Source organism: Polyodon spathula, chromosome 35 (assembly GCF_017654505.1).
Source record: "Polyodon spathula isolate WHYD16114869_AA chromosome 35, ASM1765450v1, whole genome shotgun sequence".
NCBI lineage: Eukaryota > Metazoa > Chordata > Actinopteri > Acipenseriformes > Polyodontidae > Polyodon > Polyodon spathula.
The window spans coordinates 1,324,453-1,352,220 of NC_054568.1; the positions used below are offsets into that span (position 1 = coordinate 1,324,453).

The window sequence follows — 27,768 nt, forward strand, 5'->3', positions numbered from 1 at the left end:
AAAGGAATTACTGCAGAACTCAGAGGAACCATCTGCTCAGGTTGCAACTCTCAGGTCGAGCAGCAGAGAGCACGGACACGCGTGCGAGGCCTCAATAAACCGACACATTGGAGATCCATTCAGAGCTTCGCGTTTCAGCTCTTCGGGTACGAGAGCCAATGGGATGCGGACAGGGCGGGTTCTACAGCGCAGAAGTGAGGCTGCGCGGTGATCGGGCTGGCATGTGAATAATAACAATCCTACAGGAGTTTGGGGCGGAAGAGCGGGCTCGTTTAATGATTACTCGAGTTACTTTCTGTGAATACGATTGTATGATAAAGTCAAGATCACGTACAAGGCTCTCCAATAATGAAGTATGTTGAAATGCTGGCTTTTGCATTGAATGTGTTACGCAAGAAGTGCATTAAAAACAGAACCGGGTTGTTTAGGAAGAGACGCGAATGGGTTGAATCTGGGTAGTGCAGTGTGTCTGCAGCACGCAGGGCTATGAGTTTCTGAAGTGTAATGAGCTGGTAGTAGATTACAGTACGTGTACATTTTCTGCAGATTCAAAAGCACATCACCCGCAAGCATGCAGACCAGCAGAGCAGCGCAAGCGTAGCGCCGAGACCCCGTTCGCTGCAGGGTAGCGCCGAGACCCCGTTCGCTGCAGGGTAGCGCCGAGACCCCGTTCGCTGCAGGGGAAGTTGCTGTGCTGTAGCGCGGTATTGAAGGTGCTGAGACCCCGTTCGCTGCAGGGTAGCGGAAGGGTAGTGGAAGTTGCTGTGCTGTATTGAAGGTGCTGTAGTGGAAGTTGCTGTGCTGTATGTGATTGCAGGTGCTGTAGTGGAAGTTGCTGTGCTGTATTGAAGGTGCTGTAGTGGAAGTTGCTGTGCTGTATTGAAGGTGCTGTAGTGGAAGTTGCTGTGCTGTATTGAAGGTGCTGTAGTGGAAGTTGCTGTGCTGTATTGAAGGTGCTGTAGTGGAAGTTGCTGTGCTGTATTGAAGGTGCTGTAGTGGAAGTTGCTGTGCTGTATTGAAGGTGCTGTAGTGGAAGTTGCTGTGCTGTATTGAAGGTGCTGTAGTGGAAGTTGCTGTGCTGTATTGAAGGTGCTGTAGTGGAAGTTGCTGTGCTGTATTGAAGGTGCTGTAGTGGAAGTTGCTGTGCTGTATTGAAGGTGCTGTAGTGGAAGTTGCTGTGCTGTATTGAAGGTGCTGTAGTGGAAGTTGCTGTGCTGTATTGAAGGTGCTGTAGTGGAAGTTGCTGTGCTGTATTGAAGGTGCTGTAGTGGAAGTTGCTGTGCTGTATTGAAGGTGCTGTAGTGGAAGTTGCTGTGCTGTATTGAAGGTGCTGTAGTGGAAGTTGCTGTGCTGTATTGAAGGTGCTGTAGTGGAAGTTGCTGTGCTGTATTGAAGGTGCTGTAGTGGAAGTTGCTGTGCTGTATTGAAGGTGCTGTAGTGGAAGTTGCTGTGCTGTATTGAAGGTGCTGTAGTGGAAGTTGCTGTGCTGTATTGAAGGTGCTGTAGTGGAAGTTGCTGTGTATTGAAGGTGCTGTAGTGGAAGTTGCTGTGCTGTATTGAAGGTGCTGTAGTGGAAGTTGCTGTGCTGTATTGAAGGTGCTGTAGTGGAAGTTGCTGTGCTGTATTGAAGGTGCTGTAGTGGAAGTTGCTGTGCTGTATTGAAGGTGCTGTAGTGGAAGTTGCTGTGCTGTATTGAAGGTGCTGTAGTGGAAGTTGCTGTGCTGTATTGAAGGTGCTGTAGTGGAAGTTGCTGTGCTGTATTGAAGGTGCTGTAGTGGAAGTTGCTGTGCTGTATTGAAGGTGCTGTAGTGGAAGTTGCTGTGCTGTATTGAAGGTGCTGTAGTGGAAGTTGCTGTGCTGTATTGAAGGTGCTGTAGTGGAAGTTGCTGTGCTGTATTGAAGGTGCTGTAGTGGAAGTTGCTGTGCTGTATTGAAGGTGCTGTAGTGGAAGTTGCTGTGCTGTATTGAAGGTGCTGTAGTGGAAGTTGCTGTGCTGTATTGAAGGTGCTGTAGTGGAAGTTGCTGTGCTGTATTGAAGGTGCTGTAGTGGAAGTTGCTGTGCTGTATTGAAGGTGCTGTAGTGGAAGTTGCTGTGCTGTATTGAAGGTGCTGTAGTGGAAGTTGCTGTGCTGTATTGAAGGTGCTGTAGTGGAAGTTGCTGTGCTGTATTGAAGGTGCTGTAGTGGAAGTTGCTGTGCTGTATTGAAGGTGCTGTAGTGGAAGTTGCTGTGCTGTATTGAAGGTGCTGTAGTGGAAGTTGCTGTGCTGTATTGAAGGTGCTGTAGTGGAAGTTGCTGTGCTGTATTGAAGGTGCTGTAGTGGAAGTTGCTGTGCTGTATTGAAGGTGCTGTAGTGGAAGTTGCTGTGCTGTATTGAAGGTGCTGTAGTGGAAGTTGCTGTGCTGTATTGAAGGTGCTGTAGTGGAAGTTGCTGTGCTGTATTGAAGGTGCTGTAGTGGAAGTTGCTGTGCTGTATTGAAGGTGCTGTAGTGGAAGTTGCTGTGCTGTATTGAAGGTGCTGTAGTGGAAGTTGCTGTGCTGTATTGAAGGTGCTGTAGTGGAAGTTGCTGTGCTGTATTGAAGGTGCTGTAGTGGAAGTTGCTGTGCTGTATTGAAGGTGCTGTAGTGGAAGTTGCTGTGCTGTATTGAAGGTGCTGTAGTGGAAGTTGCTGTGCTGTATTGAAGGTGCTGTAGTGGAAGTTGCTGTGCTGTATTGAAGGTGCTGTAGTGGAAGTTGCTGTGCTGTATTGAAGGTGCTGTAGTGGAAGTTGCTGTGCTGTATTGAAGGTGCTGTAGTGGAAGTTGCTGTGCTGTATTGAAGGTGCTGTAGTGGAAGTTGCTGTGCTGTATTGAAGGTGCTGTAGTGGAAGTTGCTGTGCTGTATTGAAGGTGCTGTAGTGGAAGTTGCTGTGCTGTATTGAAGGTGCTGTAGTGGAAGTTGCTGTGCTGTATTGAAGGTGCTGTAGTGGAAGTTGCTGTGCTGTATTGAAGGTGCTGTAGTGGAAGTTGCTGTGCTGTATTGAAGGTGCTGTAGTGGAAGTTGCTGTGCTGTATTGAAGGTGCTGTAGTGGAAGTTGCTGTGCTGTATTGAAGGTGCTGTAGTGGAAGTTGCTGTGCTGTATTGAAGGTGCTGTAGTGGAAGTTGCTGTGCTGTATTGAAGGTGCTGTAGTGGAAGTTGCTGTGCTGTATTGAAGGTGCTGTAGTGGAAGTTGCTGTGCTGTATTGAAGGTGCTGTAGTGGAAGTTGCTGTGCTGTATTGAAGGTGCTGTAGTGGAAGTTGCTGTGCTGTATTGAAGGTGCTGTAGTGGAAGTTGCTGTGCTGTATTGAAGGTGCTGTAGTGGAAGTTGCTGTGCTGTATTGAAGGTGCTGTAGTGGAAGTTGCTGTGCTGTATTGAAGGTGCTGTAGTGGAAGTTGCTGTGCTGTATTGAAGGTGCTGTAGTGGAAGTTGCTGTGCTGTATTGAAGGTGCTGTAGTGGAAGTTGCTGTGCTGTATTGAAGGTGCTGTAGTGGAAGTTGCTGTGCTGTATTGAAGGTGCTGTAGTGGAAGTTGCTGTGCTGTATTGAAGGTGCTGTAGTGGAAGTTGCTGTGCTGTATTGAAGGTGCTGTAGTGGAAGTTGCTGTGCTGTATTGAAGGTGCTGTAGTGGAAGTTGCTGTGCTGTATTGAAGGTGCTGTAGTGGAAGTTGCTGTGCTGTATTGAAGGTGCTGTAGTGGAAGTTGCTGTGCTGTATTGAAGGTGCTGTAGTGGAAGTTGCTGTGCTGTATTGAAGGTGCTGTAGTGGAAGTTGCTGTGCTGTATTGAAGGTGCTGTAGTGGAAGTTGCTGTGCTGTATTGAAGGTGCTGTAGTGGAAGTTGCTGTGCTGTATTGAAGGTGCTGTAGTGGAAGTTGCTGTGCTGTATTGAAGGTGCTGTAGTGGAAGTTGCTGTGCTGTATTGAAGGTGCTGTAGTGGAAGTTGCTGTGCTGTATTGAAGGTGCTGTAGTGGAAGTTGCTGTGCTGTATTGAAGGTGCTGTAGTGGAAGTTGCTGTGCTGTATTGAAGGTGCTGTAGTGGAAGTTGCTGTGCTGTATTGAAGGTGCTGTAGTGGAAGTTGCTGTGCTGTATTGAAGGTGCTGTAGTGGAAGTTGCTGTGCTGTATTGAAGGTGCTGTAGTGGAAGTTGCTGTGCTGTATTGAAGGTGCTGTAGTGGAAGTTGCTGTGCTGTATTGAAGGTGCTGTAGTGGAAGTTGCTGTGCTGTATTGAAGGTGCTGTAGTGGAAGTTGCTGTGCTGTATTGAAGGTGCTGTAGTGGAAGTTGCTGTGCTGTATTGAAGGTGCTGTAGTGGAAGTTGCTGTGCTGTATTGAAGGTGCTGTAGTGGAAGTTGCTGTGCTGTATTGAAGGTGCTGTAGTGGAAGTTGCTGTGCTGTATTGAAGGTGCTGTAGTGGAAGTTGCTGTGCTGTATTGAAGGTGCTGTAGTGGAAGTTGCTGTGCTGTATTGAAGGTGCTGTAGTGGAAGTTGCTGTGCTGTATTGAAGGTGCTGTAGTGGAAGTTGCTGTGCTGTATTGAAGGTGCTGTAGTGGAAGTTGCTGTGCTGTATTGAAGGTGCTGTAGTGGAAGTTGCTGTGCTGTATTGAAGGTGCTGTAGTGGAAGTTGCTGTGCTGTATTGAAGGTGCTGTAGTGGAAGTTGCTGTGCTGTATTGAAGGTGCTGTAGTGGAAGTTGCTGTGCTGTATTGAAGGTGCTGTAGTGGAAGTTGCTGTGCTGTATTGAAGGTGCTGTAGTGGAAGTTGCTGTGCTGTATTGAAGGTGCTGTAGTGGAAGTTGCTGTGCTGTATTGAAGGTGCTGTAGTGGAAGTTGCTGTGCTGTATTGAAGGTGCTGTAGTGGAAGTTGCTGTGCTGTATTGAAGGTGCTGTAGTGGAAGTTGCTGTGCTGTATTGAAGGTGCTGTAGTGGAAGTTGCTGTGCTGTATTGAAGGTGCTGTAGTGGAAGTTGCTGTGCTGTATTGAAGGTGCTGTAGTGGAAGTTGCTGTGCTGTATTGAAGGTGCTGTAGTGGAAGTTGCTGTGCTGTATTGAAGGTGCTGTAGTGGAAGTTGCTGTGCTGTATTGAAGGTGCTGTAGTGGAAGTTGCTGTGCTGTATTGAAGGTGCTGTAGTGGAAGTTGCTGTGCTGTATTGAAGGTGCTGTAGTGGAAGTTGCTGTGCTGTATTGAAGGTGCTGTAGTGGAAGTTGCTGTGCTGTATTGAAGGTGCTGTAGTGGAAGTTGCTGTGCTGTATTGAAGGTGCTGTAGTGGAAGTTGCTGTGCTGTATTGAAGGTGCTGTAGTGGAAGTTGCTGTGCTGTATTGAAGGTGCTGTAGTGGAAGTTGCTGTGCTGTATTGAAGGTGCTGTAGTGGAAGTTGCTGTGCTGTATTGAAGGTGCTGTAGTGGAAGTTGCTGTGCTGTATTGAAGGTGCTGTAGTGGAAGTTGCTGTGCTGTATTGAAGGTGCTGTAGTGGAAGTTGCTGTGCTGTATTGAAGGTGCTGTAGTGGAAGTTGCTGTGCTGTATTGAAGGTGCTGTAGTGGAAGTTGCTGTGCTGTATTGAAGGTGCTGTAGTGGAAGTTGCTGTGCTGTATTGAAGGTGCTGTAGTGGAAGTTGCTGTGCTGTATTGAAGGTGCTGTAGTGGAAGTTGCTGTGCTGTATTGAAGGTGCTGTAGTGGAAGTTGCTGTGCTGTATTGAAGGTGCTGTAGTGGAAGTTGCTGTGCTGTATTGAAGGTGCTGTAGTGGAAGTTGCTGTGCTGTATTGAAGGTGCTGTAGTGGAAGTTGCTGTGCTGTATTGAAGGTGCTGTAGTGGAAGTTGCTGTGCTGTATTGAAGGTGCTGTAGTGGAAGTTGCTGTGCTGTATTGAAGGTGCTGTAGTGGAAGTTGCTGTGCTGTATTGAAGGTGCTGTAGTGGAAGTTGCTGTGCTGTATTGAAGGTGCTGTAGTGGAAGTTGCTGTGCTGTATTGAAGGTGCTGTAGTGGAAGTTGCTGTGCTGTATTGAAGGTGCTGTAGTGGAAGTTGCTGTGCTGTATTGAAGGTGCTGTAGTGGAAGTTGCTGTGCTGTATTGAAGGTGCTGTAGTGGAAGTTGCTGTGCTGTATTGAAGGTGCTGTAGTGGAAGTTGCTGTGCTGTATTGAAGGTGCTGTAGTGGAAGTTGCTGTGCTGTATTGAAGGTGCTGTAGTGGAAGTTGCTGTGCTGTATTGAAGGTGCTGTAGTGGAAGTTGCTGTGCTGTATTGAAGGTGCTGTAGTGGAAGTTGCTGTGCTGTATTGAAGGTGCTGTAGTGGAAGTTGCTGTGCTGTATTGAAGGTGCTGTAGTGGAAGTTGCTGTGCTGTATTGAAGGTGCTGTAGTGGAAGTTGCTGTGCTGTATTGAAGGTGCTGTAGTGGAAGTTGCTGTGCTGTATTGAAGGTGCTGTAGTGGAAGTTGCTGTGCTGTATTGAAGGTGCTGTAGTGGAAGTTGCTGTGCTGTATTGAAGGTGCTGTAGTGGAAGTTGCTGTGCTGTATTGAAGGTGCTGTAGTGGAAGTTGCTGTGCTGTATTGAAGGTGCTGTAGTGGAAGTTGCTGTGCTGTATTGAAGGTGCTGTAGTGGAAGTTGCTGTGCTGTATTGAAGGTGCTGTAGTGGAAGTTGCTGTGCTGTATTGAAGGTGCTGTAGTGGAAGTTGCTGTGCTGTATTGAAGGTGCTGTAGTGGAAGTTGCTGTGCTGTATTGAAGGTGCTGTAGTGGAAGTTGCTGTGCTGTATTGAAGGTGCTGTAGTGGAAGTTGCTGTGCTGTATTGAAGGTGCTGTAGTGGAAGTTGCTGTGCTGTATTGAAGGTGCTGTAGTGGAAGTTGCTGTGCTGTATTGAAGGTGCTGTAGTGGAAGTTGCTGTGCTGTATTGAAGGTGCTGTAGTGGAAGTTGCTGTGCTGTATTGAAGGTGCTGTAGTGGAAGTTGCTGTGCTGTATTGAAGGTGCTGTAGTGGAAGTTGCTGTGCTGTATTGAAGGTGCTGTAGTGGAAGTTGCTGTGCTGTATTGAAGGTGCTGTAGTGGAAGTTGCTGTGCTGTATTGAAGGTGCTGTAGTGGAAGTTGCTGTGCTGTATTGAAGGTGCTGTAGTGGAAGTTGCTGTGCTGTATTGAAGGTGCTGTAGTGGAAGTTGCTGTGCTGTATTGAAGGTGCTGTAGTGGAAGTTGCTGTGCTGTATTGAAGGTGCTGTAGTGGAAGTTGCTGTGCTGTATTGAAGGTGCTGTAGTGGAAGTTGCTGTGCTGTATTGAAGGTGCTGTAGTGGAAGTTGCTGTGCTGTATTGAAGGTGCTGTAGTGGAAGTTGCTGTGCTGTATTGAAGGTGCTGTAGTGGAAGTTGCTGTGCTGTATTGAAGGTGCTGTAGTGGAAGTTGCTGTGCTGTATTGAAGGTGCTGTAGTGGAAGTTGCTGTGCTGTATTGAAGGTGCTGTAGTGGAAGTTGCTGTGCTGTATTGAAGGTGCTGTAGTGGAAGTTGCTGTGCTGTATTGAAGGTGCTGTAGTGGAAGTTGCTGTGCTGTATTGAAGGTGCTGTAGTGGAAGTTGCTGTGCTGTATTGAAGGTGCTGTAGTGGAAGTTGCTGTGCTGTATTGAAGGTGCTGTAGTGGAAGTTGCTGTGCTGTATTGAAGGTGCTGTAGTGGAAGTTGCTGTGCTGTATTGAAGGTGCTGTAGTGGAAGTTGCTGTGCTGTATTGAAGGTGCTGTAGTGGAAGTTGCTGTGCTGTATTGAAGGTGCTGTAGTGGAAGTTGCTGTGCTGTATTGAAGGTGCTGTAGTGGAAGTTGCTGTGCTGTATTGAAGGTGCTGTAGTGGAAGTTGCTGTGCTGTATTGAAGGTGCTGTAGTGGAAGTTGCTGTGCTGTATTGAAGGTGCTGTAGTGGAAGTTGCTGTGCTGTATTGAAGGTGCTGTAGTGGAAGTTGCTGTGCTGTATTGAAGGTGCTGTAGTGGAAGTTGCTGTGCTGTATTGAAGGTGCTGTAGTGGAAGTTGCTGTGCTGTATTGAAGGTGCTGTAGTGGAAGTTGCTGTGCTGTATTGAAGGTGCTGTAGTGGAAGTTGCTGTGCTGTATTGAAGGTGCTGTAGTGGAAGTTGCTGTGCTGTATTGAAGGTGCTGTAGTGGAAGTTGCTGTGCTGTATTGAAGGTGCTGTAGTGGAAGTTGCTGTGCTGTATTGAAGGTGCTGTAGTGGAAGTTGCTGTGCTGTATTGAAGGTGCTGTAGTGGAAGTTGCTGTGCTGTATTGAAGGTGCTGTAGTGGAAGTTGCTGTGCTGTATTGAAGGTGCTGTAGTGGAAGTTGCTGTGCTGTATTGAAGGTGCTGTAGTGGAAGTTGCTGTGCTGTATTGAAGGTGCTGTAGTGGAAGTTGCTGTGCTGTATTGAAGGTGCTGTAGTGGAAGTTGCTGTGCTGTATTGAAGGTGCTGTAGTGGAAGTTGCTGTGCTGTATTGAAGGTGCTGTAGTGGAAGTTGCTGTGCTGTATTGAAGGTGCTGTAGTGGAAGTTGCTGTGCTGTATTGAAGGTGCTGTAGTGGAAGTTGCTGTGCTGTATTGAAGGTGCTGTAGTGGAAGTTGCTGTGCTGTATTGAAGGTGCTGTAGTGGAAGTTGCTGTGCTGTATTGAAGGTGCTGTAGTGGAAGTTGCTGTGCTGTATTGAAGGTGCTGTAGTGGAAGTTGCTGTGCTGTATTGAAGGTGCTGTAGTGGAAGTTGCTGTGCTGTATTGAAGGTGCTGTAGTGGAAGTTGCTGTGCTGTATTGAAGGTGCTGTAGTGGAAGTTGCTGTGCTGTATTGAAGGTGCTGTAGTGGAAGTTGCTGTGCTGTATTGAAGGTGCTGTAGTGGAAGTTGCTGTGCTGTATTGAAGGTGCTGTAGTGGAAGTTGCTGTGCTGTATTGAAGGTGCTGTAGTGGAAGTTGCTGTGCTGTATTGAAGGTGCTGTAGTGGAAGTTGCTGTGCTGTATTGAAGGTGCTGTAGTGGAAGTTGCTGTGCTGTATTGAAGGTGCTGTAGTGGAAGTTGCTGTGCTGTATTGAAGGTGCTGTAGTGGAAGTTGCTGTGCTGTATTGAAGGTGCTGTAGTGGAAGTTGCTGTGCTGTATTGAAGGTGCTGTAGTGGAAGTTGCTGTGCTGTATTGAAGGTGCTGTAGTGGAAGTTGCTGTGCTGTATTGAAGGTGCTGTAGTGGAAGTTGCTGTGCTGTATTGAAGGTGCTGTAGTGGAAGTTGCTGTGCTGTATTGAAGGTGCTGTAGTGGAAGTTGCTGTGCTGTATTGAAGGTGCTGTAGTGGAAGTTGCTGTGCTGTATTGAAGGTGCTGTAGTGGAAGTTGCTGTGCTGTATTGAAGGTGCTGTAGTGGAAGTTGCTGTGCTGTATTGAAGGTGCTGTAGTGGAAGTTGCTGTGCTGTATTGAAGGTGCTGTAGTGGAAGTTGCTGTGCTGTATTGAAGGTGCTGTAGTGGAAGTTGCTGTGCTGTATTGAAGGTGCTGTAGTGGAAGTTGCTGTGCTGTATTGAAGGTGCTGTAGTGGAAGTTGCTGTGCTGTATTGAAGGTGCTGTAGTGGAAGTTGCTGTGCTGTATTGAAGGTGCTGTAGTGGAAGTTGCTGTGCTGTATTGAAGGTGCTGTAGTGGAAGTGCTGTGCTGTAGAAGGTGCTGTAGTGGAAGTTGCTGTGCTGTATTGAAGGTGCTGTAGTGGAAGTTGCTGTGCTGTATTGAAGGTGCTGTAGTGGAAGTTGCTGTGCTGTATTGAAGGTGCTGTAGTGGAAGTTGCTGTGCTGTATTGAAGGTGCTGTAGTGGAAGTTGCTGTGCTGTATTGAAGGTGCTGTAGTGGAAGTTGCTGTGCTGTATTGAAGGTGCTGTAGTGGAAGTTGCTGTGCTGTATTGAAGGTGCTGTAGTGGAAGTTGCTGTGCTGTATTGAAGGTGCTGTAGTGGAAGTTGCTGTGCTGTATTGAAGGTGCTGTAGTGGAAGTTGCTGTGCTGTATTGAAGGTGCTGTAGTGGAAGTTGCTGTGCTGTATTGAAGGTGCTGTAGTGGAAGTTGCTGTGCTGTATTGAAGGTGCTGTAGTGGAAGTTGCTGTGCTGTATTGAAGGTGCTGTAGTGGAAGTTGCTGTGCTGTATTGAAGGTGCTGTAGTGGAAGTTGCTGTGCTGTATTGAAGGTGCTGTAGTGGAAGTTGCTGTGCTGTATTGAAGGTGCTGTAGTGGAAGTTGCTGTGCTGTATTGAAGGTGCTGTAGTGGAAGTTGCTGTGCTGTATTGAAGGTGCTGTAGTGGAAGTTGCTGTGCTGTATTGAAGGTGCTGTAGTGGAAGTTGCTGTGCTGTATTGAAGGTGCTGTAGTGGAAGTTGCTGTGCTGTATTGAAGGTGCTGTAGTGGAAGTTGCTGTGCTGTATTGAAGGTGCTGTAGTGGAAGTTGCTGTGCTGTATTGAAGGTGCTGTGCTGTATTGCATGTTAGGTGCTGTAGTGTAAGGTGCTGTTCTCTATTGCATGTTAGGTGCTGTTCTGTATTGCAGGTAAGGTGCTGTAAGTGCCAGTGTTGTGCTGTGTTGTGTCATTGCTGTATTGTAAGTGGCTGTACTGTGTTTCCTGCAGGCTGAATATCGACGGGCTTCTGGTCTACTTCCCCTATGACTACATCTACCCCGAGCAGTACTCCTACATGCTGGAGCTCAAGAGGACACTGGATGCCAAGGTAGGGCTGGGGATTGAGGGAAACAAGGGATGAGGGGTTGTGGAGAGATGGATGAGGGGATAGAGAGAGAAACAAGGGATGAGGGGGTGGAGAGAGAGAAATGAGGGTTGAGGGGTTGTGGACAGAGAGAAACTAGGGAATGAGGGAGTGGAGAGATACAAGGGGAGACGGAGAGAGGAACAGGATGAGGGGATGGAGAGAGAAACAAGGAATGAGGGAGAGAGGAACAGGATGAGGGGATGGAGAGAGATACAAGGGATGAGGGAGAGAGGAACGGGATGAGGGGATGGAGAGAGGAACGGGATGAGGGGATGGAGAGAGGAACGGGATGAGGGGATGGAGAGAGATACAAGGGATGAGGGAGAGAGGAACGGGATGAGGGGATGGAGAGAGATACAAGGGATGAGGGAGAGAGGAACGGGATGAGGGGATGGAGAGAGGAACGGGATGAGGGGATGAGAGAGAACGGGATGAGGGGATGGAGAGAGGAACGGGATGAGGGGATGGAGAGAGGAACGGGATGAGGGGATGGAGAGAGGAACAGGGTCAAAGAAGGGGCCGTGTCAGACTGTTAGAGAAGCAAATCAAATCTACAGCAGGACTAAATAAACAACACACAGGTACTGTGGGAGACACTGAGACACAGTGACTACAGTCTGTCAGTGCAGGAATTCAAGGTGTGACGGAGCTAACAAGCAGGCAAACTGCTCCCACATTCAGGAAATCAGTGTGTGAATTCACTGGTGTGCCAGAGTTAGGGTTAGGTGTGAATTCACTGGTGTGCCAGAGTTAGGGTTCAGAGTTACATTTACTGACAAACTCAAAGCCAAATTCCAAATTCAAATTTAAAGGTGCCCTTTTTGACATGACAACATTCGTGGTTTTGCCAAAGCAGTTACAAAGTACAATATAAGCATTCGGAACATCAATACTAGTTAATATATGAACAGGAATAATTCAATAAAGAGCTCTTGTGCAAAAACATCACACTTTCTATCCCCCACCCTCCCTCTCCCCTCCTCTCCCCTCTCCCCCTCTCCCCCTCTCCCCTGTCTCTCTCTCTCTCCCTCTCCCCCTCCCTCTCCCTCTCCTCCCAGGGAGCAGGGAGGAGGGACTCTCCCTTCTCCCCCTCTCCCTTTCTCTCTGAGGGGGAGAGGGTCTTCGAGAGAGAGGGAGAGGGACAGGGAGAGAGGAGGAGAGGGGAGAGGGAGAGCGGGAGGGAGGGGACAGAGGGCCTCTCCCTCCTCTCCCTCCCTCTCCTCCTCTCTCCCTCTCCCTCTCTCTCCCTCCCTCTCTCTCCTCTCTCTCCCTCTCTCTCTCCCTCTCTCTCTCTCCCTCTCTCCCTCCCTCCCCTCTCTCTTAGGGGGAGAGGGAGAGGGGGAGAGGAGCCTCTAGGGGAGAGGGAGAGGAGAGAGAGAGGGACAGAGAGGAGGGAGATAGGGACAGAGAGAGGGAGAGAGGAGATTAGGGACCTCTCCTGTCAGAGAGGGGATGAGAGGACAAGAGAGAGGGAGAGGGACAGGCGAGACAGAGAGGGAGGAGAGAGGTCTCTCTCCCTCTCCCCTCTCCCTGGGCTCTCTCCAGAGAGAGGGAGGGGGAGTCTGAAAGGAGGAGACATATCTATCTGTCTCTCAGGAGAGAGGGAGAGAGGGGGAGAGGGACAGAGAGAGTCTCTAGAGGGGAGGAGAGGAGAGAGGGAAGAGGGGGCCCTATCTTCTGCTCTCTCTCCCCCTCTCCCTGTCTCTCTCCCTCTCTCCCTCTCCCTCTCTCTCTCCTCTCTTCCTCTCCCTCTCTCTCTCTCCCTCTCTCTCTCTCTGTCCCTCTCCCTCTCCCTCTCCCCCTCTCCCTGTCCCTCTCCCTATCTCCCTGTCTCCCTCTCCCTCTCTCCCTCACTCACACACCCACTGTTAGATTACCTCTACCCTATTGTACTTGGTATGTACTCGGTCCCTGCCTCTCTACCCTAACCCTCTCCCACTATCTCTCTGTCTATCCCTCCCTGCTCTTCCTCTCCCTCGCTCCTTTCCACTCATTCTCCCCTCCCTCCCCCTTACCCCTATCCCTCTCTCCATTTCTCTTGTTCTCCCCCTCACTCTCCCTCCCTCCCCCTCAGGGTCATGGTGCTCTGGAGATGCCCTCCTCCCCCTCTCACTCTCTCTCTCTCTCTCTCCCTCCCTCTCCCTCCCTCAGGGTTGTGGTGCTCTGGAGATGCCCTCAGGCACAGGGAAGACCATCTCTCTGCTCTCTCTCCTCCCCCTCTCACTCTCTCTCTCTCCCTCAGGGTCATGGTGCTCTGGAGATGCCCTCAGGCACAGGGAAGACCATCTCTCTGCTCTCTGTCCTCCCGCTCTCACTCTCTCTCCCTCCATCTCTCCACCTCTCTCTCCCTCACTCTGTCTCTCTCTCCCTCAGGGTCATGGTGCTCTGGAGATTCCCTCTGGCACAGGGAAGACTGTCTCTCTGCTCTCCCTCCCCCTCCCATCTCTCTCTTTCAATCTCTCACTCTGTCTCTCTCCTTTGGGGTCATGGTGGTCTGGAGATGCCCTCTGGCACAGGGAAGACCGTCTCTCTGCTCTCCCTCCCCCTCCCATCTCTCTCTTTCTATCTCTCACTCTGTCTCTCTCTCCCTCAGGGTCATGGTGCTCTGGAGATGCCCTCTGGCACAGGGAAGACCGTCTCTCTGCTCTCTCTCATTGTTGCGTACCAACGGGTAAGTGGTCTATTATATTCTTTTAGGTGGCTCAGATAAACCAGACATTATTCACCTGGCCCCCTTTGGGGGAATGTATTACAGTAGGAATGATGAAGAATACTAAGAAGTTAGTCTTGACTGTCTCTTTGTTATTTTGGGAATTGTATTGCTGTGAACCTCACGATGCACACGTTGAAATCACCTCGATGTCAGAGAAGTCGGGGATTAGAACAGTTTAACAGAAGGGTGTTCCTTTATGAACTAGTGATGACAGAGTAACAGCTGTAGAGTGAGCTGAGATCCTGCAGAGTGTATCGTGTTACAGAGAGTGAGATTCTGTCAGAGGTGTGGCTCATAAACCCCACCTGCTGCACCCCTGACTCCTGCATTGACAGAGCGCCACGCAGGCTATCTGGAATAGAAGCAAGGACTGACCTCTACTGACGTGATCACACAGAAAGTGTCATACCTGAGAATCCTGTTTTAGTTCACATTCAGTATACAGAACAGATCCACTCGCTGCACAGTGATGGAAATTAGCCTCCTATTGCAGACAGTCCAGGAGTGGAAAACCTGGACCGGCTCATGCAACTCTGCAATGGGAGTTCTGTTGTTGTCATTGTCATCATCTCAGACTGCTGGAATGGGTCTTGCTATTATTGTTGTTGTTGTTGTTATTATTATTATTATTATTATTATTATTATTATTATTATTATTTGCCCCACAGGAATGGGTGTAGAACTATTACTGACAGTAAAAGTCTGTCCCTCTCCTCTCCTCTCCCCTCACCCCACCGCAGGCATTCCCTCTGGAAGTGACCAAGCTGATCTACTGCTCCCGAACCGTCCCTGAGATAGAGAAGGTTAGTCACACTGTGACTCACACCCCCTGACCTCTCCATCCTACTGTCACTCTAACCCCCTGACCTCTCCATCCCACTGTCACTCTCACTCCCTGACCTCTCCATCCTACTGTCACTCTAACCCCCTGACCTCTCCATCCCACTGTCACTCTCACTCCCTGACCTCTCCATCCCACTGTCACACTCACCCCTTGACCTCTCCATCCTACTGTCACTCTCACCCCCTGACCTCTCCATCCCACTGTCACTCTCACCCCCTGACCTCTCCATCCCACTGTCACTCAAACACCCCCTGACCTCTCCATCCCACTGTCACACTCACCCCCTGACCTCTCCATCCCACTGTCACACTCACCCCCTGACCTCTCCATCCCACTGTCACTCTCACCCCCTGACCTCTCCATCCCACTGTCACTCTCACCCCCAGACCTCTCCACCCCTCTACTCCTTCTCAAACACTCACCTTCCTTCCCTCTCTGTCCCACTGTCACTCTCACTCCCTGACCTCTCCATCCCACTGTCACTCACCCCCTGACCTCTCCATCCTACTGTCACTCTCACCCCCTGACCTCTCCATCTCACTGTCACTCTCACCCCCAGACCTCTCCACCCCTCTACTCCTTCTCAAACACTCACCTTCCTTCCCTGTCTGTCCCACTGTCACTCACCCCCTGACCTCTCCATCCCACTGTCACTCTCACTCCCTGACCTCTCCATCCCACTGTCACTCTCACCCCCTGACCTCTCCATCCCATTGTCACCCCCTGACCTCTCCATCCCACTGTCACTCCCTGACCTCTCCATCCCACTGTCACACTCACCCCCTGACCTCTCCATCCCACTGTCACTCTCACCCCCTGACCTCTCTATCCCACTGTCACTCTCACCCCCTGACCTCTCCATCCTACTGTCACTCTCACCCCCTGACCTCTCCCTCCCCCTCTACTCCTTCTCAAACACTCACCTCCCTTCCCTTCCCCTTCTCTCTTCTCTTATTCTCTCTCTCCAGTCTCAGGTGGTGGAGGAGCTGCGGAGGCTCATTGATTTCTCTTGTCTCTCAGGTGGTGGAGGAGCTGCGGCGGCTCATTGATTTCTATGAGAAGGAGACAGGGGAGCGGAACAGCTTTCTGGCCCTGGCCCTGTCCTCCAGGAAAAACCTGTGTGTGCATCCGGAGGTGAGAACCCAAAACACTACACCCTACTCCCTTCACTCTACTGCTTTACACACTACACGCAACACCCTACACTATACACTATACTATACCCTGCACCCTGTACCCTACACTGTACTACATATTGTACCCTACACTATACCACACCCTACACACTGCATCCTACACACTACACGCCTCACCCTGCACACTGCACCCTGAGGTGAGAACCATGCTCCATACACTGTGCACCCTGCACATTACACCCTTCTATCTACACCCACCTCTCTAAACACTGCACGCTACACACTGCACTCCCTGAGGTAAGAACCCTGCTCCCTGCTCTCTTCTCTCAGGTGAGCTCCCTGCGGTTTGGGAAGGAGGTTGATGGAAAGTGTCACAGTCTGACGGCCTCGTATATCCGAGCTCAGTGCCAGTCCGACCCCTCAGTGCAGACCTGCCGCTTCTATGAGGTGAGTCCCATTGTCTGTACCCCTGTCTGTGTCTCCCCATTCCTCTCTCCCAGTGTACCCCTGTCACTCCACCCCACGCTGTCTCTGTCCCTCCCCAACTGTGTCTGTCACTCCACTTGCGGTACCCGACACCCCCCAGTCACTCCTCCAGTTACTGCCCCACTCCTCTCCCCCAGTGTCTGTACCCCTGTCTGTACCTCCCCCATTCCTCTCCCCCAGTGTTTGTACCCCTGCCTCTGTCCCTCCTCCACTGCTCTCTCCAGTCCTCTCTCGCAGTGTCTGTACCCGTCTGTCCCTCCCCCAGTCCTCGCTCCATGTCTGTACCCCTGCCTCTGTCCCTCCCCTAGTCCTCTCTCCCAGTGCCTGTACCCCTGCCTCTCCCCTAGTGTCTGTACCTATCTGTACCTCCCCCAGTCCTCTCTTCCAGTGTACAGTGTCCCAGTCCTTACTCAACACTCCCCCAAGCACCCCCTCAGTACTCTTCTCTATCGCTTCCCTTCTCTCTCTATCGCTCTCTCTCCAGGAGTTTGGTGTAGTGGGCCTGCAGGTTCGTCTCATCTCTCATTCCCCTCTCACTCTCCCTCTCTCTGTCTTTCTCTCCAGGAGTTCAATGCTTTGGGCCGGCAGGTCCCCCTCCCCGCCGGGATCTACAACCTGGACGATCTGAAGAGCTTCGGCAGGAGGAGGGGCTGGTGCCCGTACTACCTAGCCAGATACTCTGTGAGAGGAGGGGAAGGGAGAGGGAGAGGGGAGAGGGGGGAGGAGGGGAGAGGGAGAGGGGAGAGGGGACTACCTTGTAAAATGAGAGGGGTGCTGCGTGCTGAGATGTGCTGATCAGCTGTGTTTAACCCCTCCGCAAGTGCTCAGTGGCTCCCTGTAATCACACTGCAGTGCTCAGTGGCACCCTATAATCACAGTGCTCAGTGGTACCCTGTAATCACAGTGCTCAGTGGCTCCCTGTAATCACAGTGCTCAGTGGCTCCCTGTAATCGCACTGCAGTGCTCAGTGGCACCCTATAATCACAGTGCTCAGTGGCACCCTATAATCACAGTGCTCAGTGGCTCCCTGTAATCACAGTGCTCAGTGGCTCCCTGTAATCACACTGCAGTGCTCAGTGGCTCCCTGTAATCGCACTGCAGTGCTCAGTGGCTCCCTGAATTCGCACTGCAGTGCTCAATAGCTCCCTGTAATCGCTCTGCAGTGCTCAGTGGCTCCCTGTAATGACACTGCAGTGCTCAGTGGCTCCCTGTAATCGCACTGCAGTGCTCAGTAGCTCCCTGTAATCGCACTGCAGTGCTCAGTAGCTCCCTGTAATCGCACTGCAGTGCTCAGTGGCTCCCTGTAATCGCACTGTAGTGCTCAGTGGCTCACAGAGCAGTCCCAGCACAGGGTAGGTGCTGCTACTGGTTACCAGTGAGGATGTCGCTGGTAGCTGCACAGACACAGCAAACCAAACCACACAAACCTGCTATGTCAAACTGAGTGTTATCATCAGCAAACTGCACAACATCAAACGCCCTCTCTCTTCTCCGTCTCTCCCCCTCCCCGCTCAGATTCTCCATGCTAACGTCGTGGTGTACAGCTATCACTACCTGCTGGACCCCAAGATCGCTGACCTTGTCTCTAAAGAGCTGGCCAAGAAATCTGTGGTGGTGTTCGACGAGGCTCACAACATAGGTAACAGCTCTCTCTCTCTTCCTCTGTCTCTCGTCACCCCTTCCTTCCCTCCACTTTCTGTCTTCCCGCTCCCCTCACCCTCTCCTTTCTCTTTCCCTCTCTCGGTAATGTTAGTATTTATTTTTCTCCTCAGATAACGTCTGCATCGACTCCATGAGTGTGAACATCACCCGGAGGACCCTAGATCGAACCCAGAGCAACATCGAGACACTGCAGAGCACTATCAGGAGGTAGGGCTCTCACTCTCCCACACAGAGGAGGCAGACAAGGGTGTGATGGCTGGGCTCTCTGTTTTATGTTCACTGTTTCACTCTCTGTCTGATGTCTGTCTCTTCTCCAGGATCAAGGAGATAGACAGGGCCTGGCTGCAGGGTGCTGTTCCCTGTTTGATGCTCACTCTCACTCTCTCTCTCTCTCAGGATCAAAGAGACGGACGCGTCGCGGCTGCAGGAGGAGTACAGGCAACTGGTGGAGGGGCTGAAGGAGGCGAATGTTGCCAGGGAAACGGACGTGTATCTGTCCAATCCTGTGCTGCCTGATGAGATCCTGCAAGGTCAGGCAGAGTCACAGTGTGTGTGAAGCTGTATTGAGTCATCAGGGGAGGCCCTTGTAGAATTAATAAGGAATTAAAACAACACGTTTGTTAATGTTCTTTTTTCCTCTGTGCATCATCCGTGAGTATAAATGATTGCGATTCCGAACTCCGTTGTAGAGTTCAACAAAGACATTTGATTCGATACAGCACCTGTTTGCATTGTTATACCATTTCTTAACCAATCAGAAAACGACATTCTCTTAATGGCGTACATTCTTATTAACCAATCATATCATTGACCAGGTGGGTCCACTTTCATTTTATTACCTTGATTGTAACAAGAAAGCCTGTTTGATGTTCCCCTCAGGAAACCACAACATCATAAATTTAACGGAAGGAAGGAGATTGTGTGTCTTGAAGATTTTAGCCCCAAAATGTTCTCTAAGAAAACACAGGGTCCCCTTTTTAAATTGCCATGTGGTGCACTTCAGAGCTTCCTCCTTACCGTCTGTCTTCCTGCTCCAGTAATTAATATTAAACCAAAATTGTCTTCTTTCTTTAAAGCCCAAATAGTTACTCAATATAAAACCCAATACATTTCGTAAACTATAGTTCCTTAAGTGCCTGATCCTCCTGCACCCCTCTATCTGTGTGTGTGTGTGTTCATGTCTCTCCTCTGTGTGTAGAGGCGGTCCCCGGCAGTGTGTGTTCATGTCTCTCCTCTGTGTGTAGAGGCGGTCCCCGGCAGTGTGTGTTCATGTCTCTCCTCTGTGTGTAGAGGCGGCCCCCGGCAGTGTGTGTTCATGTCTCTCCTCTGTCTGTGTATAGAGGCGGTCCCTGGCAGTGTGTGTTCATGTCTCTCCTCTGTGTGTAGAGGCGGTCCCCGGCAGTGTGTGTTCATGTCTCTCCTCTGTGTGTAGAGGCGGTCCCCGGCAGTGTGTGTTCATGTCTCTCCTCTGTGTGTAGAGGCGGTCCCCGGCAGTGTGTGTTCATGTCTCTCCTCTGTGTGTAGAGGCGGTCCCCGGCAGTGTGTGTTCATGTCTCTCCTCTGTGTGTAGAGGCGGCCCCCGGCAGTGTGTGTTCATGTCTCTCCTCTGTGTGTAGAGGCGGTCCCCGGCAGTGTGTGTTCATGTCTCTCCTCTGTGTGTAGAGGCGGCCCCCGGCAGTGTGTGTTCATGTCTCTCCTCTGTGTGTAGAGGCGGCCCCCGGCAGTGTGTGTTCATGTCTCTCCTCTGTCTGTGTATAGAGGCAGTCCCCGGCAGTGTGTGTTCATGTCTCTCCTCTGTGTGTAGAGGCGGTCCCCGGCAGTGTGTGTTCATGTCTCTCCTCTGTGTATAGAGGCGGTCCCCGGCAGTGTGTGTTCATGTCTCTCCTCTCGTCTGTGTATAGAGGCAGTCCCTGGCAGTGTGTGTTCATGTCTCTCCTCTGTGTATAGAGGCGGTCCCCGGCAGTGTGTGTTCATGTCTCTCCTCTCCTCTGTGTATAGAGGCGGTCCCCGGCAGTGTGTGTTCATGTCTCTCTGTCTCTCCTCTGTGTATAGAGGCGGTCCCCGGCAGTATTCGCTCTGCTGAGCACTTCGTTGGGTTCCTGAAGCGGCTGCTCGAGTACCTGAAGGCTCGGCTCCGGGTTCAGCACGTGGTGCAGGAGAGCCCGCCGCAGTTCCTCAAGGACGCCTTTGAGAAAGTGTGCATCGACCGCAAGCCTCTCCGGTAGCAATCCCCTCCCCTCCCCTCCCCGGAAACTCTTCACACGAGGCTGGCGTTTGGAGAGGCCCTCGTAGGGCTTTCGACCGTAAGCCTGTGCGTTCGGGAGAGGGCCAGCGTTAGGACGAGTATCGGAAAACTCCCCCCCCGTCCCCTCCCCCGGGAGGGGATTGGTTTCCTCTCCCCCCTCCCCTCCCCTCCCCTCCCCTGAACAGGAGGGGAGCGTGGGAGGGGAGAGTTGTGAGGGGAGGGGAAGGAGAGCGGAAACTCTCTTCACACGTAGATGGCGTTCGGAGAGGCATGTTAAACAATAGGGGAGGGGAGGGGAGAGTTGTGGGGGGGGAGGGGGAGAACAGGTGGCATCTTGGGGAGATCGGAAACTCTTTCACACGTAGATGGCGTTCGGAGAGGCCATCCCCCTCTAGGGGAGGGGAGGGGAGAGTTGTGTGGGGGGGAGGGGGAGGGGGTTGGTTAGAGTTGTGGGGGGAGAGGGGAGGGGAGAGTTGTGGGGGAGGGGTGTGGGGGGAGGGGGAGGGGAGGGGCAACACCCCCCTCCCCTCCCCTCTCTCAACACCCCTCGGAAACCCCTCTTTCACACGTCAGATGGCGTTCGGGAGGCAATCGTAGGGGAGGGGAGAGTGCATGTGGGGGGGGGGGAGGGGGTTGGGGAGATCGGAAACTCTTTCACAAACGTAGATGGCGTTCGGAGAGGCCATTGTTAGGGGAGGGGAGTGGGGGGAGGGGAGGGGACTTGCGAGGGGAGCGTGGGAGGGGAGGGGAGAGTTGTGAGGGGAGCGTGGGAGGGGAGAGTTCAACACTCCCTCGGAGGGGGAGGAGGACACCCCCGGAAACAGAAAGTGTGCATCGACTGCAAGCCTCTCAGTTAACAATCCCCCACCCAGATCTCTGCTGTGTCTCTCTCACTCTCTGTCACTCTCACTTTCAGGTTCTGTGCAGAGCGGCTGCGTTCTCTCCTGCGCACTCTAGAGATCGCTGATATTGCTGATTTCTCCGCCGTCACCCTCATCTCCAACTTCGCCACGCTGGTCAGCACCTACAGCAAAGGTACCGTCCACCACCTGTCTCCCGCCTGACTCAGCCTCCACCTGTCTCCCACCCGAGTACACCTCACCTTGACTAAACTTCCACCTGTTTCCCATCTGACTACACCTCACCTTGACTACACCTCCACCTGTCTCTCATCTGACTACACCTCACCTTGACTACACCTCCACCTGTCTCTCATCTGACTACACCTCACCTTGACTACACCTCCACCTGTCTCTCATCTGACTGCACCTCACCTTGACTACACCTCCACCTGTCTCTCATCTGACTGCACCTCACCTTGACTACACCTCCACCTGTCTCTCATCTGACTGCACCTCACCTTGACTACACCTCCACCTGTCTCTCATCTGACTGCACCTCACCTTGACTACACCTCCACCTGTCTCTCATCTGACTGCACCTCACCTTGACTACACCTCCACCTGTCTCTCATCTGACTGCACCTCACCTTGACTACACCTCCACCTGTCTCTCATCTGACTGCACCTCACCTTGACTACACCTCCACCTGTCTCTCATCTGACTGCACCTCACCTTGACTACACCTCCACCTGTCTCTCATCTGACTGCACCTCACCTTGACTACACCTCCACCTGTCTCTCATCTGACTACACCTCACCTTGACTACACCTCCACCTGTCTCTCATCTGACTGCACCTCACCTTGACTACACCTCCACCTGTCTCTCATCTGACTACACCTCACCTTGACTACACCTCCACCTGTCTCTCATCTGACTGCACCTCACCTTGACTACACCTCCACCTGTCTCTCATCTGACTACACCTCACCTTGACTACACCTCCACCTGTCTCCCATCTGACTACACCTCACCTTGACTACACCTCCACCTGTCTCTCATCTGACTGCACCTCACCTTGACTACACCTCCACCTGTCTCTCATCTGACTGCACCTCACCTTGACTACACCTCCACCTGTCTCTCATCTGACTGCACCTCACCTTGACTACACCTCCACCTGTCTCTCATCTGACTACACCTCACCTTGACTACACCTCCACCTGTCTCTCATCTGACTACCCCTCCACTTGACTACACCTCCACCTGTCCCTCACCTGACTACACCTGTTTTATTAACCCCCCCCAGGTTTCACGATCATCATCGAACCCTTTGAGGACAGGACCCCCTCCCTCGCCAACCCCATCCTGCACTTCAGGTGAGAAAGGGAGAGGGGGGGTGGGGCAGGAGGAACTCTGTTTTGGAAGATCAGTAGCCTCGTTAATGCTGTGGAGGGGAGGGATTGGAGGAGGGAGGGGGCAGGTTACGTTGCTATTGGGAGATTGGCAGTGTTGGATGTTCAACAGGGGTTTCACTGGTGCATTTTAGAAGTCAGAATTCATTGCTGCCTCACTAAATGTGTCTCTCTCTCTCTCTTTCTCTCTCTTCTCAGTTGTATGGACTCCTCCATTGCTATCAAGCCTGTGTTTGAGCGCTTCCAGTCGGTCATCATCACTTCTGGGGTAACTCCACCCCCCCACCCCCCTCCTCACTGACTGTCTTTGCTCATGTGTGTTGTGTTAAGTAACTGAGCGGCTCCAAGCCAGAATTCCCCCTCTCTCCGATCATTGATGGAATATGTTCAGAACACTTAATATGTTAGAACATAAGAACATAAGAAAGTTTACAAACGAGAGGAGGCCATTCGGCCCATCTTGCTCGTTTGGTTGTTAGTAGCTTATTGATCCCAAAATCTCATCAAGCAGCTTCTTGAAGGATCCCAGGGTGTCAGCTTCAACAACATGTAAGGGGGACCAACAAACATGCGAAACGGTGTTGATGTTCAGGGGGACCGGGAATGAGCAAGATGTTAAACGGTTCTTTTATTGAGCTGCTCTGAGTGGCTCACTTACTCAATGCATCCTGTGTCAAGGCTCTGTCTAGCAGTGTCAAGGCACTGTGCGCTGAGTAAGTGAGATGCTCAGTGAAAGAACCCTTTTAAGGTTTCCTTGAGCAGCTCAGAGCTACAGATTCCATCAGTGATTAGTGAGGGGGAAATTCTCACTCTGTTACTTACACAGCCACTATAACTGGAATCTGTCGCTGTCTCTCAGACATTGTCTCCGCTGGATATCTACCCCAAGATTCTGGACTTCCGCCCCGTTACCATGGCATCCTTCACCATGACCCTTGCACGGTCCTGCCTCTGCCCACTGGTGAGGAGGAGGGGGGTGGAGCTGGAAGGAGGGAAGGAGGTTGAGGGGATGGAGGGAGGGGGTGTAGTGTGTCAGTGCTATATGGCAGTGATTGTGAGGAGTGAAGCAGTCTGTGCGAGGGAGACACTGCTGCTGTTTTAGTGTGTTTGAGTTACTGCAGCGTGTGAGCAGGGAGGGAGAAATTGCAGTCAGGTGTCTGTCTGTGTGTCTTTGTGTTGTGTCTGTGTGTGTCTGTTTGAGTGTGTAACTGCCAGCTGTCTCTCTCTCTGTGCAGATCGTTGGCCGTGGGAATGACCAGGTTGCGATCAGCTCCAAGTTCGAGACTCGAGAAGATATAGGTGAGTCTGTCCTGCTACTGAACACCTCTGCTGTTTGCACCCTGCTCCCTACACGCTAAACCCTGCTCCCTACACACTGCACCCTGCTGTCTACACACTGCACCCTGCTCTCTGCACCCTGCTCCCTACACGCTAAACCCTGCTCCCTACACACTGCACCCTGCTGTCTACACACTGCACCCTGCTCTCTGCACCCTGCTCCCTACACACTGCACCCTGCTACTGAACACCTCTACACTAATGTTTTTGCAAATTTTGCGGGCCCTCTTCCCTTCCCCTCCATTCTTCTTCAGTCTTCACAGTCTTTTCTCTTTCTCTCAGCTGTGATCCGTAACTATGGTAACCTGTTGCTGGAGATGTCGTCCGTCGTGCCCGATGGGATTGTGGCTTTCTTTACCAGCTACCAGTACATGGAGAACATCGTGGCATCCTGGTATGAGCAGGTGAGACTGGAGAGCGAGGGGCGAGGGGCTGGGGGGCGCGACACCCTGCTGTCCACACACTGTCTATGTTTTTGTGAACAACAGCCACATAACCAGTACATCTCTGCGAAAGCACAGGGGTAGCTCTCTTTCAACTGATGGCATGAAAGGAATAAACAGGTATTTTATAGTAAAGTAAGTAGAGATAGTTAATATGTTACAATGTTAAAATATATCCAGACCACTAGAGAAAGCTACCACGCTGTATAGCCTGTTGTGTAAACTCAGTCTGTGGACAGTGGTAGATATATCTGTATGTGAATGTGAGAACATGAGCAAGGCAGTCGATGCAAACACTTGCGGGTTCGGGTCGGGTCGCCGGTCTTATTAAAGCAGCTCGGGTCACGGGTAAGAAGACGGTGCCAAAGCCCACGGGTAAGAAGACGGTTCGGGTCACATCGTGGGTAAGAAGACGGTTCGGGTGGATCACGGGTAAGAAGTCGACGTGTGCTGCAGCTGGTTGCGGGTTCGGGTTGGGCAGCGGGTTCTTACAGTCCCAGCGCAGGTTCGGGTCGCTGGGCGTAGAGAGGGTGTTAGGTCGGATTTTTCACAGGTCGCCCAGACCGTCCCAAGTCCAGCCCAGGCCATCATCGTCAAGTCCAGTCACTGTACCCAGCTTTCTTAGGTCTGGGAAGTGGGTGACAAGTCACTCGGACCTATCAACGGACGTGCTGATCACGAGAGTACAAATAGACTATGCTCTGTGTATAGGATGGTTGGTCTCTGAGGGTGTCTCTGTGAGGGTTGGTCTCTCTCAGGGTGAGTCTCTGTGAGGGTTGGTCTATGATGGTGAGTCTCTGTGAGGATTGGTCTCCGTGAGTCTGAGGGTGGTCTCCCTCAGGGTATCTCTGTGAGGATGAGTCTCTCTGAGGGTGTCTCTCTGAGGGTGAGTCTCTGTGAAGGTGTCTCTGTGAGGGTGTCTCTGAGGGTGAGTCTCTGTGAGGTTTAGTTTCTGTGAGGATGTCTCTGAGGGTTGGTCTCTGTGAGGGTGTCTCTGAGGGTGAGTCTCTGTGAGGGTGTCTCTGAGGGTGAGTCTCTTTGAGGGTTGGTTTCTGTGAGGGTGAGTCTCTGTGAGGGCTGGTCTCTGTGAGGGTGTCTGAGGGTGAGTCTCTGTGAGGGTGTCTCTGAGGGTGAGTCTCTGTGAGGGTTGGTCTCTGTGAGGGTGTCTCTGAGGGTGAGGGTTGAGTTCTGTGAGGGTGTCTCTGAGGTTGAGTCTCTGTGAGGGTTGGTTTCTGTGAGGGTGTCTCTGAGGGTGAGTCTCTGTGAGGGTGTCTCTGAGGGTGAGTCTCTGTGAGGGTGTCTCTGAGGGTGAGTCTTTCTGAGGGTGAGTCTCTGTGAGGGTGTCTCTGAGGGTGAGTCTCTGTGAGGGCTGGTCTCTGTGAGGGTGTCTCTGAGGTTGAGTCTCTGTGAGGGTGTCTCTGAGGATGAGCCTCTGTGAGGGTGAGTCTCTGTGAGGGCTGGTCTCTGTATCAGTGCAGTGATTTTGATTCTCTAATGGTTATTCTGTGTTTGTGGCTTCTGCAGGGGATCTTGGAGAACATCCAGAGAAACAAGCTGATCTTCATCGAGACCCAGGATGCTGCAGAGACCAGCATGGCACTGGAGAAATACCAGGAGGTCAGAGAGAGGAGAGCAGGGGAGAGAGGGTCTGTTTGGGGAGCAGGGAAGGGATGGTTTGGGAGGAGAGGAGTGGAGTGTGGGTTTGGGAAGCAGGGGAGGGAGGGGGAGGGTGGGTTTGGGAAGCAGGGGAGGGATGGAGGGAGGGTGGGTTTGGGAAGCAGGGGAGGGATGGAGGGAGGGTGGGTTTGGGGAGCAGTGATGGTTTCTCTGAATGCTGCTTCTCATTCCAGGCCTGTGAAAACGGTCGGGGTGCAATCCTGCTGTCTGTGGCCAGAGGCAAGGTGTCAGAGGGGATTGATTTCGGTGAGTGGGGAGCAGTGTTCTCATTCGATGTTTTTGTAAATTGGGGAGCAAGGGGTATGGGGATTACAATGGGGATTCATAATGATGTATACAACCTCGTTAAAGCAGTAGCACATTTCTCATTAAACAGTCCAGATTGTTTTCATTGAGCCTCTCTGTCTCTCAGTTCATCACTTCGGCCGGGCGGTCATCATGTTCGGAGTCCCCTACGTGTACACACAGAGCCGCCTGCTCAAGGTCAGTGCACTCCTCCCTCTCTGCACTTCCTCATTCCCTTGTTATTTCGTTATTGTTTTCCCCTCACCCTCTCTTGCACTCTGTCTCAGCCTTTCTCTGTGTGTCTTTCTCTCGCTCTCCGTCTCTCTCTTTCACCATCCCTCAGTCATCATCCCCTCCCTCTCTCACCTGTTTCTCCTCTGTCTTTCTCACACTCCTTCCCCTCCCTCTCTCTCTCACACGCGCCCTCACACTCCCTCCCCTCCCTCTCTCTCTCACACGTGCCCTCACACTCCCTCCCCTCCCTCTCTCTCTCACACACACCCTCTCACACTTCCTCCCTCTCTGTCTCACACTCCCTTCCCTCCCTCTCTCACACACCCTCTCACACTCCCTTCCCTCCCTCTCTCACACACCCTCCCACACTCCCTCCCTCTCTCTCTCATACACCCACTCACACTCCCTCCCTCTCTCTCTCACCACAGTTTTCACACCTACTCACTATCCCTCCTGCTATCTCATAAACCCAGTCCTCTCCGAGGGTGTCCTCTCTCACACATCCTCCCTCTCTCTCTCGCACACCCTCTCACACTCCCTCCCCTCCCTCTCTCTCTCACACGTGCCCTCACACTCGCTCCCTCCCTCTCTCTCACACACCCTCTCACACTCCCTCCCTCTCTCACACACCCTCTCACACTCCCTCCCCTCCCTCCCTCTCACACCTCCCTCACACTTCCTCCCTCTCAAGGCTCGTCTGGAGTACCTACGGGATCAGTTCCAGATCAGAGAGAACGACTTCCTGACCTTCGACGCCATGAGACACGCAGCCCAGTGTGTGGGGAGGGTGATCCGGGGCAAGACTGACTATGGGCTCATGATCTTCGCAGACAAGGTTAGAGGGGAGAGGGGAGAGGGCTGCCTCACACACAATGCAGCGTACTTAAATCGACAAACTCTCAACCTGCTTTTAAAAACTCACCTCCTCTCACCCCCCCCCAGCGTTACGCTCGTGCTGACAAGAGAGGGAAGCTTCCTCGCTGGATCCAGGAGCACATCACTGACAGCAGCCTGAACCTGACCATCGACGAGACAGTGCAGCTCTCCAAGCACTTCCTGAGAGACATGGCTCAGCCCTTTCGCAAGGTACCCCTTCCCCCACGGTACACCTCCCCACACACCTCTGTCACACGACTCCCTCTGAAAAACACACCCTCTCTAAAGAGATCACATTCTCGCACATAAATGAGACAGTGTAGCTCTCCAAGCACTTCCTGAGAGACATGGCTCAGCCCTTTCGCAAGGTACCCCTCTGTCACACCCCCCTCTCCCACACCTTCACCTGCCTCCCCCTGAGAGATGGGTAGAGGTGGATAGAGCTGTATGGATTGATTGCTGGATGGCTAGCTTGAGATGGATGGAGAGATGGATGGTTAATGATGGGTCAGTAGAGATGGATACAGTGATGACTTGATTCCTGTTTCCTCTGATTTTAGGAGGATCAGCTGGGTCTGTCTCTGCTCACTCTGGACCAGCTTCAGTCTGAGGAGATGGTAAAGAAGATCGCCCAGATCGCACACCAGATATAATAACACAGTCTCTACACAATACAGTACAATCTACACAACACAATACAGTCTACACAATACAACACAATCTACACAACACACAATACACAGAAAGTGCTCGGCCCACAGTCACTCAAGCACACTTGTTTGTATTTAATGTGTTTATATTTGATGGTAAAGTGAAATAATAAAAGAAGCTTTTTCATA

At 51.4% G+C, this 27,768-nt stretch overlaps 1 protein-coding gene across 1 annotated transcript; it reads left to right on the forward strand.

Moving 5' to 3' along the window:
- LOC121303911 (general transcription and DNA repair factor IIH helicase subunit XPD-like) lies at positions 1-27,768 on the forward strand. Its single transcript, XM_041234775.1, has 23 exons — positions 1-353; positions 10,595-10,694; positions 13,327-13,404; positions 14,187-14,249; positions 15,311-15,424; positions 15,757-15,873; positions 16,477-16,593; positions 17,428-17,551; positions 17,685-17,781; positions 17,971-18,104; positions 19,627-19,795; positions 20,736-20,854; positions 21,971-22,040; positions 22,275-22,344; positions 22,936-23,037; positions 23,312-23,375; positions 23,697-23,818; positions 25,382-25,474; positions 25,708-25,780; positions 25,947-26,017; positions 26,745-26,888; positions 26,996-27,139; positions 27,490-27,768. Exons 1-23 carry the CDS (start codon positions 349-351, stop codon positions 27,580-27,582), a joined length of 2,283 nt encoding a protein of 760 aa, XP_041090709.1. The 5' UTR covers positions 1-348; the 3' UTR covers positions 27,583-27,768.